General features: G+C 37.7%; 1 protein-coding gene across 1 annotated transcript in view; it reads left to right on the top strand.

Annotated features, from left to right (window-relative positions):
* Positions 1–20,160, top strand: part of LOC150092030 (leucine carboxyl methyltransferase 1-like) — a 90,752-nt gene that overhangs the window by 35,542 nt on the left and 35,050 nt on the right. The window contains exons 2-3 of the mRNA XM_090386686.1: positions 1,207–1,390; positions 5,997–6,238. Of these exons, the coding sequence (XP_090242812.1) occupies positions 1,207–1,390; positions 5,997–6,238 (426 nt within the window). The remainder of the gene's footprint in view (positions 1–1,206; positions 1,391–5,996; positions 6,239–20,160) is intronic.

Here is a 20,160-nt window from a genome sequence, read left to right on the forward strand (position 1 = left end):
TGGTCTGGAGGCCTCATTTTAGGAAAGACGTAGAGCTGCTGGAATGAGTACAGAGAAATGCAAAGAGATTAGTGAGTGGAACAAAGGATTGCTGTTATCAAGAAAGACGTAAATTCTGCAAACTGTAGCATCTGGAGACTAGGCACCTACGAGGTGATCTGATTCAGGTGTATAAGGCCTTGAATGGTTTGAGCAGGCTCAATGCTGATGGGATTCTTCCTCTTCTTTAGATTACAAACCTGAGGGGGCATAAATTCAAATTGGGGATAGACAGTTGTAGAATAGATGTGTGGAAAAATACCTTTTAGTCAGTGGGTAGTTGATTGCTGGAACAAACTTCCATCTGCTGTTGTGGAAGTTGATAGCTTAAATAAATTCAAGGAAGAACTGGATAAACTTTTAGAGTAAATGGATGTGTGAAATGTGATTTTTTTTTTTTTTTTTTTTTTTTTGGCCGATTCTGTATAAGCTTGTTTTCTTGCATTATATGCCTCTGCTAATGCTAATCTCTGGTTCAACAGCCTTGAACCGTTTTTACCACTTGCTGTGTAGTCTCATCCTGTACATTGTCATGTCAGCCTCTAGCTTCATTACTTTGTGGTATTCTTGCATGATGAACATGTTCATTTTGATGCTCCATATCTTAGTTTTTTCTTCCTTCCTTCCTCTGTCATCACTAGCACAGTTGTGCAGTATTGTCTTGGCTTTCCTTTGCAGTAGCCATACAAGGGGCAGTGCAACTTTCACCACTGTCTTTCTCGGGAGACGCTGACTGTTCGAACCAACCACTCTGCCTAAGGCTTTAATGTGATTGACTTTATCCTCTAATGCATTTGTTGTATTGTGCCAATATTTCTGCATATTATATTCATCCAGCGGTAGAGGTGGACCTGTTTAGTTTTGGCTTTTGCATCCATTGGTGGGTGGTAGTTATTGAGAGTGACACCAGATGGCATAATTCTCTGCCTCAGATTGAAGCCATTACTTTGACCTTTGGGGAGATAATTCAGATGATGACTTTTGCAATTTTATTATTTTTATTTAAACATTTTTAGTGCCAATGTTTTATATTTCCTGTAGTCAGTTTGACCTATAAAAATAAGGGTTTTTTCACTGATTATTATTAATACCTGTTTTTGTCCATTACATTTTATGCAAGTATTTTTTTTATTTACAATTAAAAATTTTTTGTTGTTTTTGTTTCAGATTACTCGACATAACTGCCAAGTTGTTAATGTTGGTGCAGGATTTGATACCTTGTTCTGGAGGCTGAAATTAGAAGGTATAACAGTTAAAAGTTTTGTGGAAATAGATCTCCCTCCAGTGACTTCTCGTAAATGTTATGCTATTAGAAACAAAAAAGCTCTTCTTACACAAATAGCTACAGAAGGTAAGTGTCAGTAGTGGTTGCCTGGGAATGTTGAAATCTTAAAGTGTGTTGTATGTGAAAAGTGTTGTGTGAGCATCTACTTTTTAATTAGATGCTATCTGTATATGTAATGCCATTTAGTACATTGTATACCTTGATTGCCAAATATTTACTATCAACAGAAGGAAGCAATAATAGGAAATAAATCTAACTACTCTGTGCTGTTAAGTAAGCAGTAATTTTTTGTCACTGATGGTTTGGAAGTAATTATATATTCTAACCTTAGAGTGACTGGAGGATATTCAGGGTTAGTCTGATTTTTGTATTGATACTGTAATCAGATTCACATTAATTTTTATCCAAAACAACTTGACTCAGAACCTATTGATGTTGATTTTTTATCAACAGGCTCAAAAATAACAATATTTCATGGTGTTTGATTTGTATGGACCTGTGATATAAAATCAATGTAAATAATAGTGAATATATATCATTAAACCATTTAATAAATAATAAATTGCTTAGTTAACAAAACACTGTATTTTGCATTCTTTCTTATTAATGCTCAATGTGGTGCCTACCTTGTTCTGAAATAGGTTTTTTTTTTTTTTTTTTTTTTGTTAGTTGTTGGCGCATCGGCTTCTGTGGCCATAATGCACCTCCCAAGGTTTTTTTTGCAGTACTTTGATCCAAGCCTGAGGCGGGATTCGAGCCCGTGACCTTTGGGTTGCTAGGCAGGCACTTGACCCACCTGGCTAGCCTGGTCGGCTTGAAATAGTAATGTCAGATCAGAAGGTAGTGTGTTGAATAAATGATGAAGTGGTTAATGTGGTTAATGATAGAGTGGTTAAGGCGCCAGAACCTGTCAACCTAGAATTCAAATAAAGAACGAAGTTCAGTTTTTTATTTTTATTATTTTTTTTAAATTTGATTAATCTGCTGTTGTCTTCTCATCTTCTGATGTGTTTTGCAGAGTGTATGGTTATATATAGGGCCTCCGTAGCCGAGTGGTCAGGAGTGGGAGTGCAGTAGCACATGCTCTTTGAGTAGACCAGGGTTAAACCCCCTGACTGCTGAATACGGTCGATCTGCCAACCCGCACTGGACCAGCGTGGCAGATTATGGTCCACTTCCCTCAGCATGAATTGTTGAGGAGCCTTCCATCCTGCAGTGGGTTGATAATGGCTGCACTTTACTTTTTTTTTTATGGTTATATATGAGCAGACAATAATCATAAGATAACATTTCGCTGTATAGGGGTAAGACAACATTTCACTGTATAGAGGTAAAATATTTAATTAATAGTTTTCTGTCTAATGGGAATTACAGAATATATGTATTAATAAACTGTATGGTACATATCCCTGTAACTTTATCAGTAGTATGAGATTAGAAACTCTATATAAGGTACAATTTATTAATAAATTAATAATATTAATTTATTGATGTTGAAAACCTCGATATAACACTGGTGTCAGGTAACAACTTTTACTCGCATTATAAGTGAAATGCATTACAGGTGAAAAAGTTTTTTTTTCCAGCTGTAATGAAAAAAAATTTTTTTCCCAGTTTTTTTTAAACATAAATACACTTTACTTAGTAAATAAAGTATTTATTTACTAAGTAATGTTTTTTGAGTATACTGACTAAAAGACAAATTATTATAAAGATTATATCATTCCCTTTATATTCTAATACACAGTGCTGTAATGGGATTATATTTTATGCATCTGTTCTGAAATACTCATTCAGTTTAGTTTGCCAGAACTAATGACTGTGTTTTTTTTTTTTTTTTTTTTTTTTTTTTTCAGTACATAATTCTTAATAGAGGTCAGACTTAGTAAATGAAGATGTTCACTGTCACTCTGATATTCTAACTACACTATCACTTCATTGTTTTCGGACATTTTGTTAATTTATGGTGCTTTTTCCTTACACAAGTCATCCACATTACCTTCTGAGTCACTCTCTGTGTTATTGGCCTTCTCTTTGTCAACTGTCATCCCACTGTTCACAGACTTTTCTAGATCCTGTTGCAGCAGTGTACTATCATTAGTGTCATTAACAACCCTGCCCACCTTCGTATCATCTGCAAACTTGGACAGGTTGAGCAGATGGGCCGAGAGGTGGCAAATGAAGTTTAACATTGACAAATGTAAAGTACTACATATGGGATACAGTAACCCCAGAGCAACGTATCAACTCTGTGGTCCTACACTGACAGTGGTAGAGAATGAAAAGGACCTGAGGGTAATTGTGCAGGCAGATATGAAGTTCTCTGGGCAGTGCAGACCGGCTGCAAGAGTAGCTCATGGTGTCTTGTCAATGATATATAGGAATTTTTCTAGCAGGGATAAGGAGGCGATTATTCCCTTGTATGAGGCAATGGTCAGGCCACACCTTGAGGCCTCATTTCAAGAAGGATGTAGAACTGCTGGAACGAGTATAGAGAAGGACAACAAGATTAGTGAATAGAACAAAGGGTTGCTCTTACGAAGAAAGGCTTAAGTTTTGCAAATTACAGTGTCTGGAGACTAGGCACCGGCGAGGTGATCTGATGGAGGTGTATAAAGCCTTGAATGGTTTGAGCATGCTCAGTGCTGATGGGATTCTTCCCCTTGTCCAGAATAATCACCTGAGAGGGCATAAATTCAGATTGAGGAAAGACAGATGTAGGATAGATGTGCGGAAATTTTCCTTTAGCTAGTGGGTAGTTGGTTGGTGGAACAGACTTCCATCCCTTGTTGTGGAAGTTGATAGCCTAAATTAATTTAAGGCTCAGCTGGACAGGTATTTCAAACGAATGGAGGGGTGAAGTGGAAGTGTTTTTTTTTTTTTTTTTTTGGCTGATGCTGCATAAGCTTGTTTTCTTGCATCATATGCCTCTACTAATTTTAATGCTGAATGCTAATTAAGCCTGATATACCATCATCAATATCATTTATAAATACAGAAAGCAGCAATGGATCCAACACTGAACCCTGGAGGACTCCACTAATAACATTAGTCCACAAAGAGCAGTGTCCATTGATTACCACTCTGTCTTCTCCCACTCAACCATCCCTTTATCCATAGCAGCAATTTGCCTCCAATGCCACACTGCTCCAATTTATGCAGCAGTCTTCCATGTGCAACAGTATCAAAGGCTTTTCTAAGATCCAAATATATGATATCAAAGTTATTCTTTGCATCCAGTTCCTTTGTGACTACATTATAGTATTCAATAAAATTAGTCAGACAAGACTTCCCCTTAACAAACCCATGTTGTGTCCGAGCTATAACTGAAGTCTTGTCTAGATGATCGTGCAATGCTTCTTTAACCAGTGCCTCCATTAATTTCCCTGGAACAGAAGTTAAACTAATAGGTCTGTAATTACCTGTGTCTCCCTTTAATCCTTCTTTGTGGATTGGGATCATATTTGCACATCTCCAGTCCATGGGTACCTCCCCTGAGTCCAGGGAAGCTCTCGTAATTAGGGCTAAGGGTTTGCTTATTTCCTTTGCCGCCTCCTTTAATATAACTGGATAGATTCCATCCACCCCAAATGCCTTTCTTTTGTTTATCTTCAACAATTTCTATTCCACTTTACTCTCAGTTATTACATGATTATCTAGCTTGCTGCCGGAGTTTAATACACCTTTGGCAATCCCCTCCCTGAATAACTCCTCATGTGTGAATGTCGATGCAAAATATTCATTTAATTTGTTAGCTACATGAACAGGATCATTAACAGTTGAACCATTGATATCAAGTGGACCAATCTGATTCCTCCCCTTCCTTCTAGAGTTTACATAAGTAAAGAACTCTTTGCTGTTTTTCTTTTTATCCTTTGCCAAAGGTTTCTCGTAATCTGCCTTTGCCTGCCTAACCTCCTTTGTGACTTGGTTACAGACCAGTTTATATCTATCCTAGGCTTCTGTGTCACCTGTTAATTTCTATATATCCCATGCATTTTTTTCTCTGCCACATGTCTCATTAGTTCATCTGACATCCATTCGGGCCTAAATCTTGAACAGTATTTCTTAGTTGGTATGAAAAGCCTAGTAGCTTCCAAGATTAATTCTTTAAATACCTCCCATTTTGAATTTGCTGTTTGTAACATCATCAGTTGGTCCGTATAAAATTTAAATGCTGTATCAGACCACCATAGTCACCTTTACGAAAACAAAAACCTTTCCCTTTACCCCTGATGGTAGTTACCTCTTTGAGTAAATCCCACTTCAGCACGCTTATCTGCCACCTAGTGGTTCCTTTATCTGCAGATTCTTAATGCATGAAGGGTCACTACCGATAATCAGATCAAGAGTATTACTTCCTCTAGTTGCCTCCCTAACATGCTGCTTAAGAAAACAATCATCCAATAAATCCACAAAAGCCGTTCTAGTGTGCAAGCGACCGACCCACAAATTCCAGTCATTCTCTGGGAATTTAAAATCCGCTATTATAAGACAACTGTATGATATTTGGATTTTGGAACATTCATTGCTTTTGTTTAAAAATTTTCTTTTAACTCTGCATAACTTTATAATTGAAAATATTATTGCTGTATATATGATAATTTATAGATAATTATAAACATTTGATGCTGCTAATATGTTGCAAATTATGTGTAAATTGTTTTTGTAGATGATGACGTGCAGTTTTCAAGCTGCGAACTTCATGCTGGTCAGTACCATTTAATAGGCTTAGACCTTCGGAATGCAAGTGAATTAGACAAGCTTTTGACAGGTGGAGTATTAGATCCTACAGTCCCTACTGTGTTCTTGGCAGAATGTGTTCTGATATATATTGATATACAACAGTCTACTGCTTTCCTTAGGTGGATTGCAGGGCATTTCAGGAATGCGCTGTTTATTAATTATGAGCAGGTATGTTTTGAAAACTGCTTTCAGAATACAAATTGTTGTATTAGAACTGTTATGGCTAGCATGGAATGTTGGGTAAGAATAGATGAAATTTAATTTGCATAAATACGAGGTGTGGCAATAAAGTTCCGCATCTGTTGCAGTCATGTTCACTGTGTTTGAAAATAAACAGAAGTGGTATGTTTTTGTTCAAACTTCCTCGAACAGAGATTGTTGGAGGAAGTACAGAGATTGTACAGTAGGCTGACAGGTTGCAAGTAACAACCAGTTTCATTAGTAGTGTTAATGTTCCATGTCATGATTTTGCAATCAAACAACGACCAAAATATCAAATTTTGCTTTAAACTGGGAAAATTTGCAACAGAAATGTGTGAAATGATAACTGTTCATGGTGATGAAACGTTGTCATACAGTTGTGTTTGTTTGGTATAAGCAGATCGAAGACAGATGTGAAGATGTTTGCGATGACCCAAGAGGTTGATGGACACCCAAGTGAGTCACCATCAACCTCTCAAAGTGAGAACAGAGTTGCAAAAGTTTGGGAAATTGTTAAAAGAGATCATTGTTTCGCTCTCAGAATGATGGCTGATGAATTGGATATAAATAAGGAAATGATTTGTCAAATTCTGCACAAAGATTTGGGGAAAAGGAAGGTCTGTTTAAAATTTGTGGTGCACAGCTTCACGGATCAACAGACGTAACGAACAGTGTCATCATACAAAGACTTCATTGAGCCTTGTCAAGACAGTCCTAATTTCCTTGAATGTATTATGGCCAGAGATGAACGTTGTATGTTTCAGTACAACCCAGAGAAAAAGTGTCAGAGCATGCAGTGGACTTAAAATCATCACCAAAGCCCAAAAAGTTTCATTTACAGAATTCCAAGATCAAAATATGCTGATCTTGTTTTTTGACAAACAGGATGTGATTCAGAAGGAATTTGTAAGTGGAGGGGAAAGATTTGATGCTGCATTCTATGTACAGGTGTTTCAAAGACTATTGAAATGCATTTACAGGGTGGGGCTGCAATTTTGAGAGAAAGAGATGGTTCTTGTTGCACAACAGTGCCTATGCCCATTTCTGCACTTATTGTGAAGATATTTCTGGTGAAACATGGCATTGTATTGTACAGATCAACCATCCACCTGACTCTGGTTTTTGTTGCATGACAATGCTCTGCCCATTTCACACTTGTGAAGATATTTCTGATGAAACATGGACTTGCACTGATCAACCATCCATCCTACTCTCCCAAGTTGAAAACTTCTCTCAAAGGAAAGAAAGAGATTTCAGGATTTTGAAGACATAAAGAAAAATGTGACCACTAATTATCTCTTTGGATGCCTTGCTGACTCTTTTCAGAAACTTTAAAATGGCGTAATAAGTGCATTCAGTCAAGCGGTGATTATTTTCAATAAAAATAAAACCAATTTTCAGCTCCATCACTGTATGTTCTGTTTTTTTTTTTTTTTTTTTTTTTTTTTTGCATCAGTCCAAGAACTTTATTGCCACACCTCATTTGTTGGATTCCCTTGGAAAACTGTTTAACTCCTATAAAATTTTAAATGTTTTGTATTCTACAAAAAGTTCTTTTATAATCTGCATTAAGTAAAAACTTTTTGCAGTATGGGCTTTATTTCTAATTAGTCTTGTTGGTATGAATGCACCATGTAAATAAATTCACTTTCTGGGGCTCAGCGTAGGCGAGTGGTAAAGCATGAGAGTGTAGCGCACTTTTTTTGAGTAGACTGCAGTTCAAATTTGCATGAGTGCTAAATAAAGTCGATTGTATTCATTGTCAAAATAGTGGATGGTAAAATCCTCTTACCTAGTGGTTATGCTGGTTCTTTCATTTTGCTTACAAAATTAAACCCCCTTAACTATAGAGTCCATTTCCAGAACAAAACAATGTTGATGTTACCTTTTTATATTTGAATCCAAGGGCTGTTAAATGAAATAAACGTAACAGTAGAAAACCTTAAGTGTGTGGTACTACACTTAAGGTGGTAGAAAATGAAAAAGACCTGGGAGTAATTGTGCAGTTTACTCCCAGGGAGTAAACTGGGAGTAATTGTCGAGGCCACGTTATGTCAAGGATCTGGGTATATTCTTACCATGTGTATGCCATATCCAAAAATTTCATTACTTCATACAGCATGTCCCCCCCCCCATTTTTTTAACTATTGAATACACCATGAATTGTCAAAGTAATAGAGTAATCTTATCTGCGAAAAGATCTAAACCTCTCAAACACTTCCTAGTTCATTTCATAAACATACTTGGTCTCAATTCTAATCTTAACGATGTCCATTTCCACTTCCAGTCTATCAAACCCCATAAACTTTTTCTGACAGAATCTCAGTTATTGGTTGATTTAACTACTGCTCATCTCAGTTGCCAAAATTATTTGCTGTATGATTCCTTTTTCCTCAAAGGTGGTATTTGTGCATATGTCCGTTCTGATATTCCATGTCAGAGACTTGGTAATTTGGAATCTCCTCTCTTCGATCTTCTCTGGCTTAAAATCTCTCCACCTCATTGGGTCAAATTCATCTGTTATCTCTACCTTTCTCCCAACTCTACTAATCATTTGGAGCTCTTTGACTTCCTCTCTTTGTAACTTGACTTTCTCTAGTCCAACTTTCCTAACAGTGAGATAATTTTCCTTGGTGATTTTAATGTTCACAACTCCAGCTGGCTTCATTTTCCTAGTCATACTGACCCAGCTGGTTGAGATGCTGAGACTTTTGCAATTACTAATGACCTTGCACAGATTGTTCATTTACCTACAAGAATACCAGACAATCCTAACCATACAGCCAACATGCTTGATCTTTTTATCACAAACAACCGTTCTAAGTACACAGTCGAAGTGAGTGGTCCTTTAGGCACCTCAGATCACAACTTGGTAATTCTCTTCTCCAATGGAGCCTTTCTCTCATGGCTATTCCAAACCTTGTGTTGTTTGGCATTACAAGAATGCAAAATGGGATGACCTGCTAGATTTCTTTTCTTCTTTTCCTTGCTTGGTTGGATTACTCTTTCAAAATATCTGTGTCAATGTTTGCTCGGATTGTGTCAGTGAAATTATTCTTGTAGGAATGGAATCCTTTATTCTACACTTCACTTTAAAATCTTGTCCTTTATCTGAACCTTGGTTTTCCAATAAATGTCCTAAGGCTGTTCAAGAGAAGAACGTTGCATATCGTAATTGGCTTGTTTCCAATTCTTCAGTTTCATTTTCTGCCTACACCAAAGCTCGCAACAATTGTAAAGCAGTTATTAATCAGTTCAAACTAGATTTTGAACAGGCTAAGAGTAGAAAACTTGCTTCTTGCCCTAATGGTAGCTGAGCATTCTGGTCTCTTGCCAAAGCTATTGGCCGCAACTGTTGCATGTTTTTGCTCCCACCTCTGTCAAAACCAAATGGTTCTGTTGTCACTTCAGCCAAGGATAAAGCTGACCTGTTAGCATCCCATTTTTCTTCCAACTCATGTATTAACGATATTGGTAAAACACCTTCCACCATTCCCAGCATACTCCATTCAATGCCTCCTGTGGTCTTCTGTCAAAAGGATTTTGACGAATCTTGATGCTAAGAAAGCTCCAGGTCCTGATGGTATTTTTCCTCTTGTTTTCAAAACCTGTGCTCCTGAACTTACTCCTGTTCTTTGCCACCTTTTTTCACTTTCTTATTCCAAAGATGTTTTTCCTTCTGCTTGGAAATTTGCTCATATCCAGCCAGTTCCTAAAAAGGGTGACAAATCCCTCCAATCCAGTTATCATCCCATTGCAATTACTTCTACTCTTTCTAAAGTAATGGAGAAATCAATTAACTGCCAAATCTTAAACTACCTAGAAACCTTCTGTCTGATCAACAATCGCCAGTATGGATTCCATCAGTGTTGATTCACTGGTGATATTCTGGCTTATGTTAACTGTTTATGGGGCGCCTCCGTAGCTAAGTCGCCAGGAGCAGCAGTGCGTAGCACACACTTGTTGATTAGACCGGGGTTCGAGCCCATACCCACCAAATACAAAGGATGCGGAAGGTCAGGGAATGACCACCTCATATCCCTGGAGCAATATGGCATTAGTTGCTAACGCTCCTAAAAACCAAATAACAAACAAACAAACAAACCCATTTATGGACAAATTCAATGGAAAAGTTCAGTGAAACACAAGCAGTTGCTCTTGACATTTCAAAGCCTTTTGATCGTGTTTGGCATAAAGGTCTTCTAAACAAGCTTCTGTCTTATGATTTGCCAACTGTTTTTTGTAATTGGTTATCCAGTTTTCTCTCTGATCGCTCACTAAGGGTGATGGTAGGCGGCTCTCTGTCTTCTAACTTCTCCACTAATGCCGGTTTCCCCCAAGGTTCAGTTCTTTCTCCCACTCTTTTCCTCTTGTATATCAATGACCTTCCATTGACTGGAAATCCTATCCATAGTTTTGTCGATGATAGCACATTGCATTCCACTTTGCATTTTGAGAAACTTTGCCCTGCTCAGTCAGCTTCAACTTCTCAAATATCTACTACCAATTCCTTAAATGCCGATCTCCAGTGGAGCAAAAGACAACTTAGTTGATTTCAATCCTTCTAAAACTCAGTCTTGTCTTGTATCTTGCAAAAAGGATTTATCTGCTCCTATTCTTACCTTTGGTGCCGCTCCAATTTCTAGGCAAGTTGATATATCTCTTTTGGGAATTACCCTGACTTCTAATCTCTCTTGGCACAAGCACATTACAAATATTGCTTCATCTGTGTCTAAAAAACTTGGTTTTCTCTTTCACTCTCGCTGTTACTTTTCTTCCAAACAGCTGTTCACTCTGTACAAATCGCAAATCCACCCTACCATGGAATATTGTTCCCACATATGGGGCAATGTCTCCAAAACCTCTCTCGGGCTTCTAGATTCCATTCAGCAGAGGGCAGTTAGGTTAATTAATGACTCCTCTCTAACAGTGTCTCTCCACTTGCTGTCTCATAAACGTACTGTTTCTGCTGCATGCCTTTTGTACAGATACTTCCATGAGCACTGTTCTTCTGAATTGCCTTCTATTATTCCCGCTCTCTCTTTCAAAACAGTCTGAACATGTGCCGCCACCAGCTAATATCCATTTACTGTCCAACTTCAAACTCATAGAACCAACTTGTCATCTTCCTCTTCCTTCGTACGTATTTCCTGAAAATTACAGTCTACAGAAGTTCAAGTCTAATGTCAACAAATATCTTCTTTCGTCTTCTCAACCTCCAACCCAAACACGGTACCAAGTACTATAGGTTCTAATACCTCTCGTGTTTGGGGTTTTCATAAAAAAAAAATATATATATATACACAGCAGAGGTGCATACAGTGGAAGTAAATCATCAAAGATAGCCATTACCAAAGATATATGTTATATATTGATTCATTATGTGTGTTATGGTGTTAATATTAGTATTAATAGTGGGAAATGATGCAAGAAAACAAGCTTATACAGAATCAGCCTAAAAAAAAAAAAAAAAAAAAATTCCAGTTGCACCTATCCAACCCCTGCAATAGTTTGTCCAGTTCTTCCTTGAATTTATTAAAATTATCCACTATAAAACAATGGATGGAAGCTTGTTCTAGCAATCAACATCCTGTTGGCTGAATGCAAACTTCTGCAGCCATCATTCCTCAGTTTGAATTTATGCCATCTCATTTGCATAGTCTGAGCAAGAGGAAGAATTCCAACAGTAATGAGTTTGCTCAAGCCATTCTAAGCCTTAAACATCTCAATCAGATGCCCTCACAGGTGCCTAGTCTCCAGACACTAATTTACAGAACTGAAGCCTTTCTTGGTAAGAGCATCCATTTGTTCCTCTCATCAATCCCATTGCCCTTCTCTGTACCTGTTCCAATAGCTCTACATCCTTTCTAAAATGAGACCTTCAGACCTGTATGCAGTACTCAAGTACACATTCCTTTCTGCTGAGGGCAGATGACTGTCCTATGTGCGAGATCTGTGGCACCATTTTATCTATTGATCACATTTTAACCGTGTGTCCACGTTTTAGACACGAACGTGATTTATATTTTACCGGTTTTAGTCATCTGGCTGAGCCTTATACACTCAGTCAGATTTTATCTGACAATGACCATGTATCTGCTGTTTTTAGCTTTTTAAAATCAATCAACATTTTTACTGGTATGTAAAATTTTCATTTTATTGTGCTTTTAGATTGATTTATCTTTTATACATTTGTTGTTTTTTATTTTGACATGGTGACCTAACTAGTTAGGTCAATGAATGTTTTATTTTTTTTTATATATGACATGGTCTTGGCGCATCATAGCCAAAGCTGCTAATGCGCCAATAAAATCTAAACCAAACCAAACCAAAGCAGTACTCAAGATGTGGCCTGACCATTGTCTTATACAACGGGATGATCACCTTGTTATCCCTGCTAGCTAAATTCCTGTATATCATTTTTACAGCGACTGTAAGGTATTGCATCAACCGCTTCTATAAATACGCTGTTAGAAGGGAATACATAGTCATTAGTATCCTGTTTTGCGGAGGTGTAAACATGGCTCCATATGCTCAGTTGACACCAAGAAAAAAAAGTGTAGCTGTTGCTCTGTCCCGGGATAGTGTTGCCACCAGTCAACGCTATCCCGGGTGCTGAAATTAAAGCGTGATACTGGTGATGTGAAGAGAAGACCTGGATCAGGCTGTAAGAGAGTAACTATGCCTTCCCAAGATTGATATTTGAAATGGCTATACCTTCGTAATTGGCATGCTAGTGCGCCTGATCTAAAACTGAACTTTGAGATGGCCTCTGGCGTTGAAACAAGTGCAACTATCCAAAGACGGCTTTCTGAATGTGGTCTGCATGCCTAATGGCCCAAGAAGAAGCCTTTGTTGATGCAACAAATGAGGAAGAAGTGACTTGCTTGGGCTAAAATGCATGTTTTATGGACAGAAGAGCAATGGGACACCGTCATCTTTGCTGACGAATCGAAATTCAACCTGCATGGCTTGGATGGGAAGCGATATGTCAGAAGACGAAAATCGGGGGCTTGCCATCCTGACTGCATAACACCGACTGTAAAGTTCTCCGCCGGTCAGATGGTCTGGCGAAGCATTACAAGCAGGGGGGGCAAAGTAAGTTTATAAATGGAACAGTGAATGCAGAAATCTACACTGCTGTCTTGGAGGAGTGCCTGAAATCCGTTATTAGGGATCACCACACAGACGTCCAAAAATTGCATTTTTCAACAGGACTCAGCATCTTGCCACACAGCAAAATTGGTAAGTTTTATGCTATTTAGTGATGAGTTTTTTCTTTTAGTCTCACAAGGCTTAAAACATACTTACACCAATGTTTTCCCTCGTTTTTCTCCCTTAAGGCACAGTCATACTTCAGAAATGCTGGCATTACAGTGTTGGACTGGCCTGGCAACAGTGTAGATTTGAACCCTATCGAAATGCTGGTATATAATGTCATCTAAAATTGCTCAGAAGAAGCCAACAAGTAAGATTCAGCTGCAGGAGAGCATTGTAAGGGTGTGGTACCACGGAATTGGGCAACCATATATCCTGAAGTTGATTAACTATATGCCAGATCGTTGCAAGGCTGTAATTGCAGCTGGCGGAGGAAAAAAAACAAAATATTGAGGACTTATTTTGCTGATTTAGGTGTACATAATACTATTACATTAACTCGTCATTTCAGTTTGTACACGTAAATGCAATAAAATGTATGTTTGGTTGTCATGATTGCCATTTGCATGATTTCTCATATTTCCATTAATTCTGCATTTTACCCTTTGGGAAGATATTTATGGCAATTAGGGGTATATCAGGTGGTGTATTTTTATTGGATTTCACTCGGAGATGTATATCCCATCTAACAAATGCATTTTGAACATTTCTGCAACCACAAAGCAGTGCAAAACACATTATTTACAAAATTCACAAGTGATGCAGTTTTTTTTGTCCGCCACTGTATATGCAGTAACTTTGACTTCCATTTATCAATGATAAACTTAAATTGCCATATTCTAGTTCATTAATTGTCCTGATAACCTTTGTATCATCTGCAAACTTAGACATTGAGTCTGCTATACCCTAATGAATATGAATAATAAATAAGGAAAACAACGAGCCCAGCATCAAATCCTATGAAAATAATAGCTTTAGTCCATGAAAGTCTATTAGTAACCACTCTGTCTTCTCCCACTCAACCATCTCTTGATCTATACCAGTAACATTCCCTTAATGCCACACTTCTCTAATTTGCACAGCAGTCTTGTATCTGGAAAATATCAAAAGCTTTCCTTTGTGAATTGGGTATGCATTCACACATCTCCATTCCAAAGTTACTCTCATAATTATGGCTAAGGGTTTACTTTACCACCTTGCTGCTTCCCTTAATATAATTGGACTGATTTCAATTCACACCAAGTGCCTCTTTTAATGCTATGCTTCAACAATTTCTCTTCCATTTTCCTCTTAGTTATCACAAAATCATTTAGCTTCTTTTTAGCATTATAAACTTCTGGCATCCCCCTCCCAAACGAATTCTTCGTAAATACAAAATGCCAGTCAACTTGTTTGCAACCTGAGCAGGATTATCCACAGTTAAACCATCACCATCATGTGGATCATTGTGATTCAGCATCTTCTTTCTATTGTTATTATTAGTAAATAAGTCTTTGCTGCTTTTCTCTGCATTCTTTGCTGGAGACTTAGAACTTGTAATTTGCCTTGGCTTGCTTAACCTCCTTTGTGACTTAATTGCAGACTAGTTTATATCTACTGTAGTCTTCTCTATCACCTGATAATTTATGTGCACCTCATGGATTTAGCATTAGCATTAGTAGAGGCATTTGATGCAAGAAAGCAAGCTTATGCAGCATCAGCCCAAAAAAATAAAAAATAAATAAATAAAAAATAACCACTTCCACTTCACCCCTCTGTTCGTTCGAAATACCTGTCCAGCTGAGCCTTAAATTTATTTAGGCTATCAACTTCCACGACAGGGGATGGAAGTCTATTCTACCAACCAACCACCCGCTGGTTAAAGGACAAATTTCCTCACGTCTATCCTACATCTGTCTTTTCTCAATTTGAATTTATGCCCTCTCAGGTGATTATTCTGAGCAAGAGGAAGAATCCCATCAGCATTGAGCATGCTCAAACCATTCAAGCCTTTATACACCTCTATCAGATCACCTCGCCGGTGCCTAGTCTCCAGACACTGTAATTTGCAAAACTTAAGCCTTTCTTCGTAAGAGCACCCCTTTGTTCCATTCAGTAATCTTGTTGCCCTTCTCTGTACTCGTTCCAGCATCTCTACATCCTTCTTGAAATGAGGCCTCCAGACCTGTATACAGTACTCTAGGTGTGGTCTGACCATTGCCTTATACAAGAGAATAATCACCTCCTTATCCCTGCTAGAAAAATTCCTATATATCATCGACAATACACCATGAGCTACTCTTGCAGCGCGTCTGCACTGCTCAGAAAACTTCATATCTGCCTGCACAACCACCTCCAGCTCCCTTTCATTCTCTACCACTGTCAGTGTAGTACCACAGAGTTGATACATTGCTCTGGAGTTGCTGTTTCCCATATGTAGTACTTTACATTTGTCAATGTTAAACTTCATTTGCCACCTCTCAGCCCATCTGCTCAACCTTTCCAGATCCTGTTGCAGCAGCATAGCGTCAGTAGTGTCCTTGACAACCCTGCCAACCTTCATATCATCTGCAAACTTGGACATTAAGCTTGATATACCATCATCAATATCATTTATAAATACAGAAAACAATAATGGACCCAATACTGAACGCTGAGGGACTCCACTAATAACATTAGTCCATGAAAAGCAATGTCCATTGATTACCACTCTGTCTTCTCTCACTCAACCATCCCTTTATCCATAGCAGCAATTTGCCTCCAATGCCACACTGCTCCAATTTGTGCAGCAGTCTTCCATGTGCAACAGTATCAAAAGCCTTTCTAAGATCCAAGTATATAATATCAAAGTTATTCCCTGCATCCAGTTCTTTTGTGACTTCATTTTTCTACTCTTCCATGTATCATCAGTCCTCCTGATATCCACTTAGTTCTAAATGTATGTCAGGTGAACAAGCTAAACCTTGAACAGTATTTTTTAATTGGTATGAAAAGCCCAGTATCTTTAACGATTACTTCCCCGAATGCTTCTCATTTAGAATTTGTTATTGGTAACAACATTAATTGGTCCCAGTCTATAGAATTTAAAAACCGTCTAAGACCACTGTAGTTTCCCTTACGAAAGCAAAAATGCTTCCTCTTACCCTGGATGGTAATTACATCTTTAAGGTAATTCCACATCAATACAATATGATCACTGACATCTAGTGGTTCTTTCATCTTCAGATTCTGAATGCATGAAGAATCACAGACAAATGGATTAAAAGTAGAAACAGGCAGAGGTGAAAGTGATTCTTGTAGTGGTTCTATTGGAATGAGCAGCAGTCTGAAAAGCAAAGTGCTTGGGAGTTATCATGGAAAAAGTAAATGCATGGGCTGTGTTAGAATAACTAAGAGTAAGAACAGGTACATGTAAACATGATTGTACACCAATGCTAGGAGTTTAGTAAATAAGTTTTATGAATTTGCAGTGCTGGTCAAAGACATCAAAGGCAGATATTGTTGGGATATCAGAGATGTGGTGTCACACAGATATAAGGAATGCAGAATTGGAATTTGGGGAGTACGTGTATAGACAGGGTAGGAAGGGAGGAGGGGTTAGTTATTAGTTAGCCCATTAGCTCCTGGTGTACTCGTATGGGAATGCTAATTCAAAATGTTATTATTTTGAAACTGTCACAATTCCATGAAAGATTTCTCTATATTGTTTATCTATAAATATCAGGAAATGATTGATATATCGCCTTCAGCACCAGATGTCTTCAGTACCAATCTTGCAAACATTGCAAAAGGCTGATTTATTTTTTTTAGTGACTCACGGAAGTTATCAAATTTTTTTTTTTTTTGTAATACAGAGTATTTTTTAATTGTCTGTTTTACAATCAAATTTAGAGACACAATATATGCTGTCAGTATGAACAAAATTCATTTATTACATTTTTTCTAGTTATTATTTTTTGTTTATATCTTGCCGTCATCAAACGGGAACATTAGGCATTACTGTATATAAGTTTTATTTTTGCTTATAGTGAATCATAAACCAGGTGATAATGGAACCGAAGATTTTTTTTTATGGCAAGAAGAAATACACCAGACTTGAGGAAGCTATTGAAGAAGTTGCAAATCAAGAATCTAATAACAATGAGGTTTTTAAATTTGCATATTACCTCCAAATTTGGATGAGTTGACAGGTTGTGAAGAGTTCTATGAAGATGTTTTACATTACTTTAATTCATTTCCAAAAGAAATTCTTGGTTCTATTGAAATTTCATTTGAAAATACCAATGAAGATGATGTTTTACCCCTGGAAGAAGAAGATGTTCCAGAACATAAAAGTGGTAGTGATTCAATGGTGTATCTTGATTTTGAAAAGGCAAAATGGCCAAAGAGACATTCAGAATATGCACCTTTTGAAACAAAGAATTTGTTTTACAAGTGATTTACATGCTGTGAAAAATGGCTTAAAAGATTTGTCCCCACCCAAAATATTTGAAAAACTTTTTAGTGATGAAATAGTAGACTATATGCGAACAAATGATAATATAGGCTTGACAAAAAAAAATCACGAATTTACTATTGCCAACAAAGAAATGAGAAGTTTTATTACAATATTGCTTTTGAGAGGATATCACAACCTTCCTCAAGAAAGAATGTATTGATCACTGGATGAGAACTTGGGTGTCTCGTGCATTTATAATGCCATGTCAAGAGATTGATATTTAGAAATAAAGAGATTTGTACATCTGCCCAAAGAATGTATTGAACACTGGATGAGAACTTGGGTGTCTCGTGCATTTATAATGCCATGTCAAGAGATTGATATTTAGAAATAAAGAGATTTGTACATCTGCCCAATAATGATGAAATTGGAAATTGTCACGATCGAATGTACAAAGTTAGGCCAATAATGAATATACTCATAAAACAATTTTGCCAATGGTGTTTTTTTCACAAGGATCTGTCAATGATGAAATATTTTGCACATAATCTAGCCTAACAATTTATCGAAGGGAAACCAGTGAGGTTCGGTTACAAAATTTGGATGGTAAGTAGTTCTTTTGGGTATTGCTACGCTTTTGATGTCTGTTGCGGAAAACTAACTAAAGAAACCAAAAATGTGAAGAGTGGTTATTGATTTATTGGAACATGTGCCAGATCCATCAAACCATGTAGGTTTCTTCGACAATTACATGTCTTTAATTGTTTCTTCGACAATTACCCACTGTCTTTGACAGTGAGTAATTATAGTTCTGTTAGCAGATCTGTAATTACATTATTTAATTAATTATGTAATTAAATTTCATTATTTTACTTGGAACAGATGTTAAATCTGTTCCAGGTAAAATAATAAAATCATTGGTTAAAGAAGTAATGCAGTACCATTTGGACAGGCATGCAATTATACTGCAATCACAGGGGCAGTATTTTCTGATAGGTTACTATGATGCAGAGAACAAGAAACTGGATGCAAAAAATATTTTTGAAGTCATATACTTAGATTTCAGGAAGGCTTTTGATACTGTTGCACATAGAAGACTGCTGTACAAATTGGAGCAATGTGACATTAAGGGCAAGTTACTGAGTACTGCCACGCCTTGAGTACTGCGTACAGGTTTGGAGGCCCCATTTTAGGAAGGATATAAATTTGCTTGAGCGTGTACAGAGAAGGGCAACAAGATTGATGAGGGAATGAAGGGATCCTCTTATCTAGAGAGGCTTAAGTTCTGTAAATTGCAGTGGCTGGCGACTAGGCACCTGCGTGGTGATCTGATTGAGGTGTATAAGGCCTTGAATGGGTTGTGCACACTGAATTCTGATGGGATCCTTCCACTTGTTCAGAATTCCCGCCTCGGGCTTGGATCAAAGTACTGCAAAAACCTTGGGAGGTGCAATATGGCCACAGAAGCCGATGCGCCAGCAACTACCAAATCAAAAAAAAAAAAAAAAAAAAAAACTTGTTCAGATTACGAACCTAAGGAGGCATAAAGACAGATGTAGAATAGATGTGCGGAAATTTGCCTTTAGCCAGCGGGTGGTTAATTGCTGGAACAAACTTCCATCTGTCGTGGAAGTTGATAAGTTAAATAAATTTAAGGAGGAACTGGACAGGCATTTGTAGGGAATGGTGTGTTTTTTTTTTTTTTTTTTTTTTTTTTGGCTGATGCGGCATAAGCTCATACACTTGCTTTCTTGCATCACATGCCACGACTACTACTACTACTATTTTCAACTCCTGCTTTAGAGATGGGGTGTTTCCCTCAGATTGGAAGGTGACAAATCTGAAGAATTTTCTCAAGAACTGCAACAAACCACAAGACAATCCAGAATCCTATAGGCTGATTACCCTGTTCTTGGTCCTTGGGAAAATCTTAAGAGAAGCTCATTGGGTTATGATTTGATACTGCTTACCAGAACAGGGAACTTTCCTACAATAGTTACTTTGGTTACAGGAAGGGGAACAGTACAGAGAATGCAGTCAAGGCCATAATCAATGCTCGAACAACAGACAAGAAGTATGCCCTGGTCTCTTTGTGGACTTGAAAGGGGCATTTGCCACCCTTTGGTAGCAAAGTATCCTGGACAGTTTCTGAGAGGCTGAGGTGTCTGATCCTATCTACAATTTAGTATCCAGCTATTTCAGTGATCGTAGCATTATGGTGAAGGATGATGATCAGATGGCCAAGAGATATGCTACAAGCTGCTGCCCTCAGGGGGTCCATCCTGGGCCAATTGTGTTGGAATGCGGTGTTTGA

This window comes from Mastigoproctus giganteus, chromosome 1 (assembly GCF_048544385.1).
Source record: "Mastigoproctus giganteus isolate SK-2022 chromosome 1, ASM4854438v1, whole genome shotgun sequence".
Classification (NCBI taxonomy): domain Eukaryota; kingdom Metazoa; phylum Arthropoda; class Arachnida; order Uropygi; family Thelyphonidae; genus Mastigoproctus; species Mastigoproctus giganteus.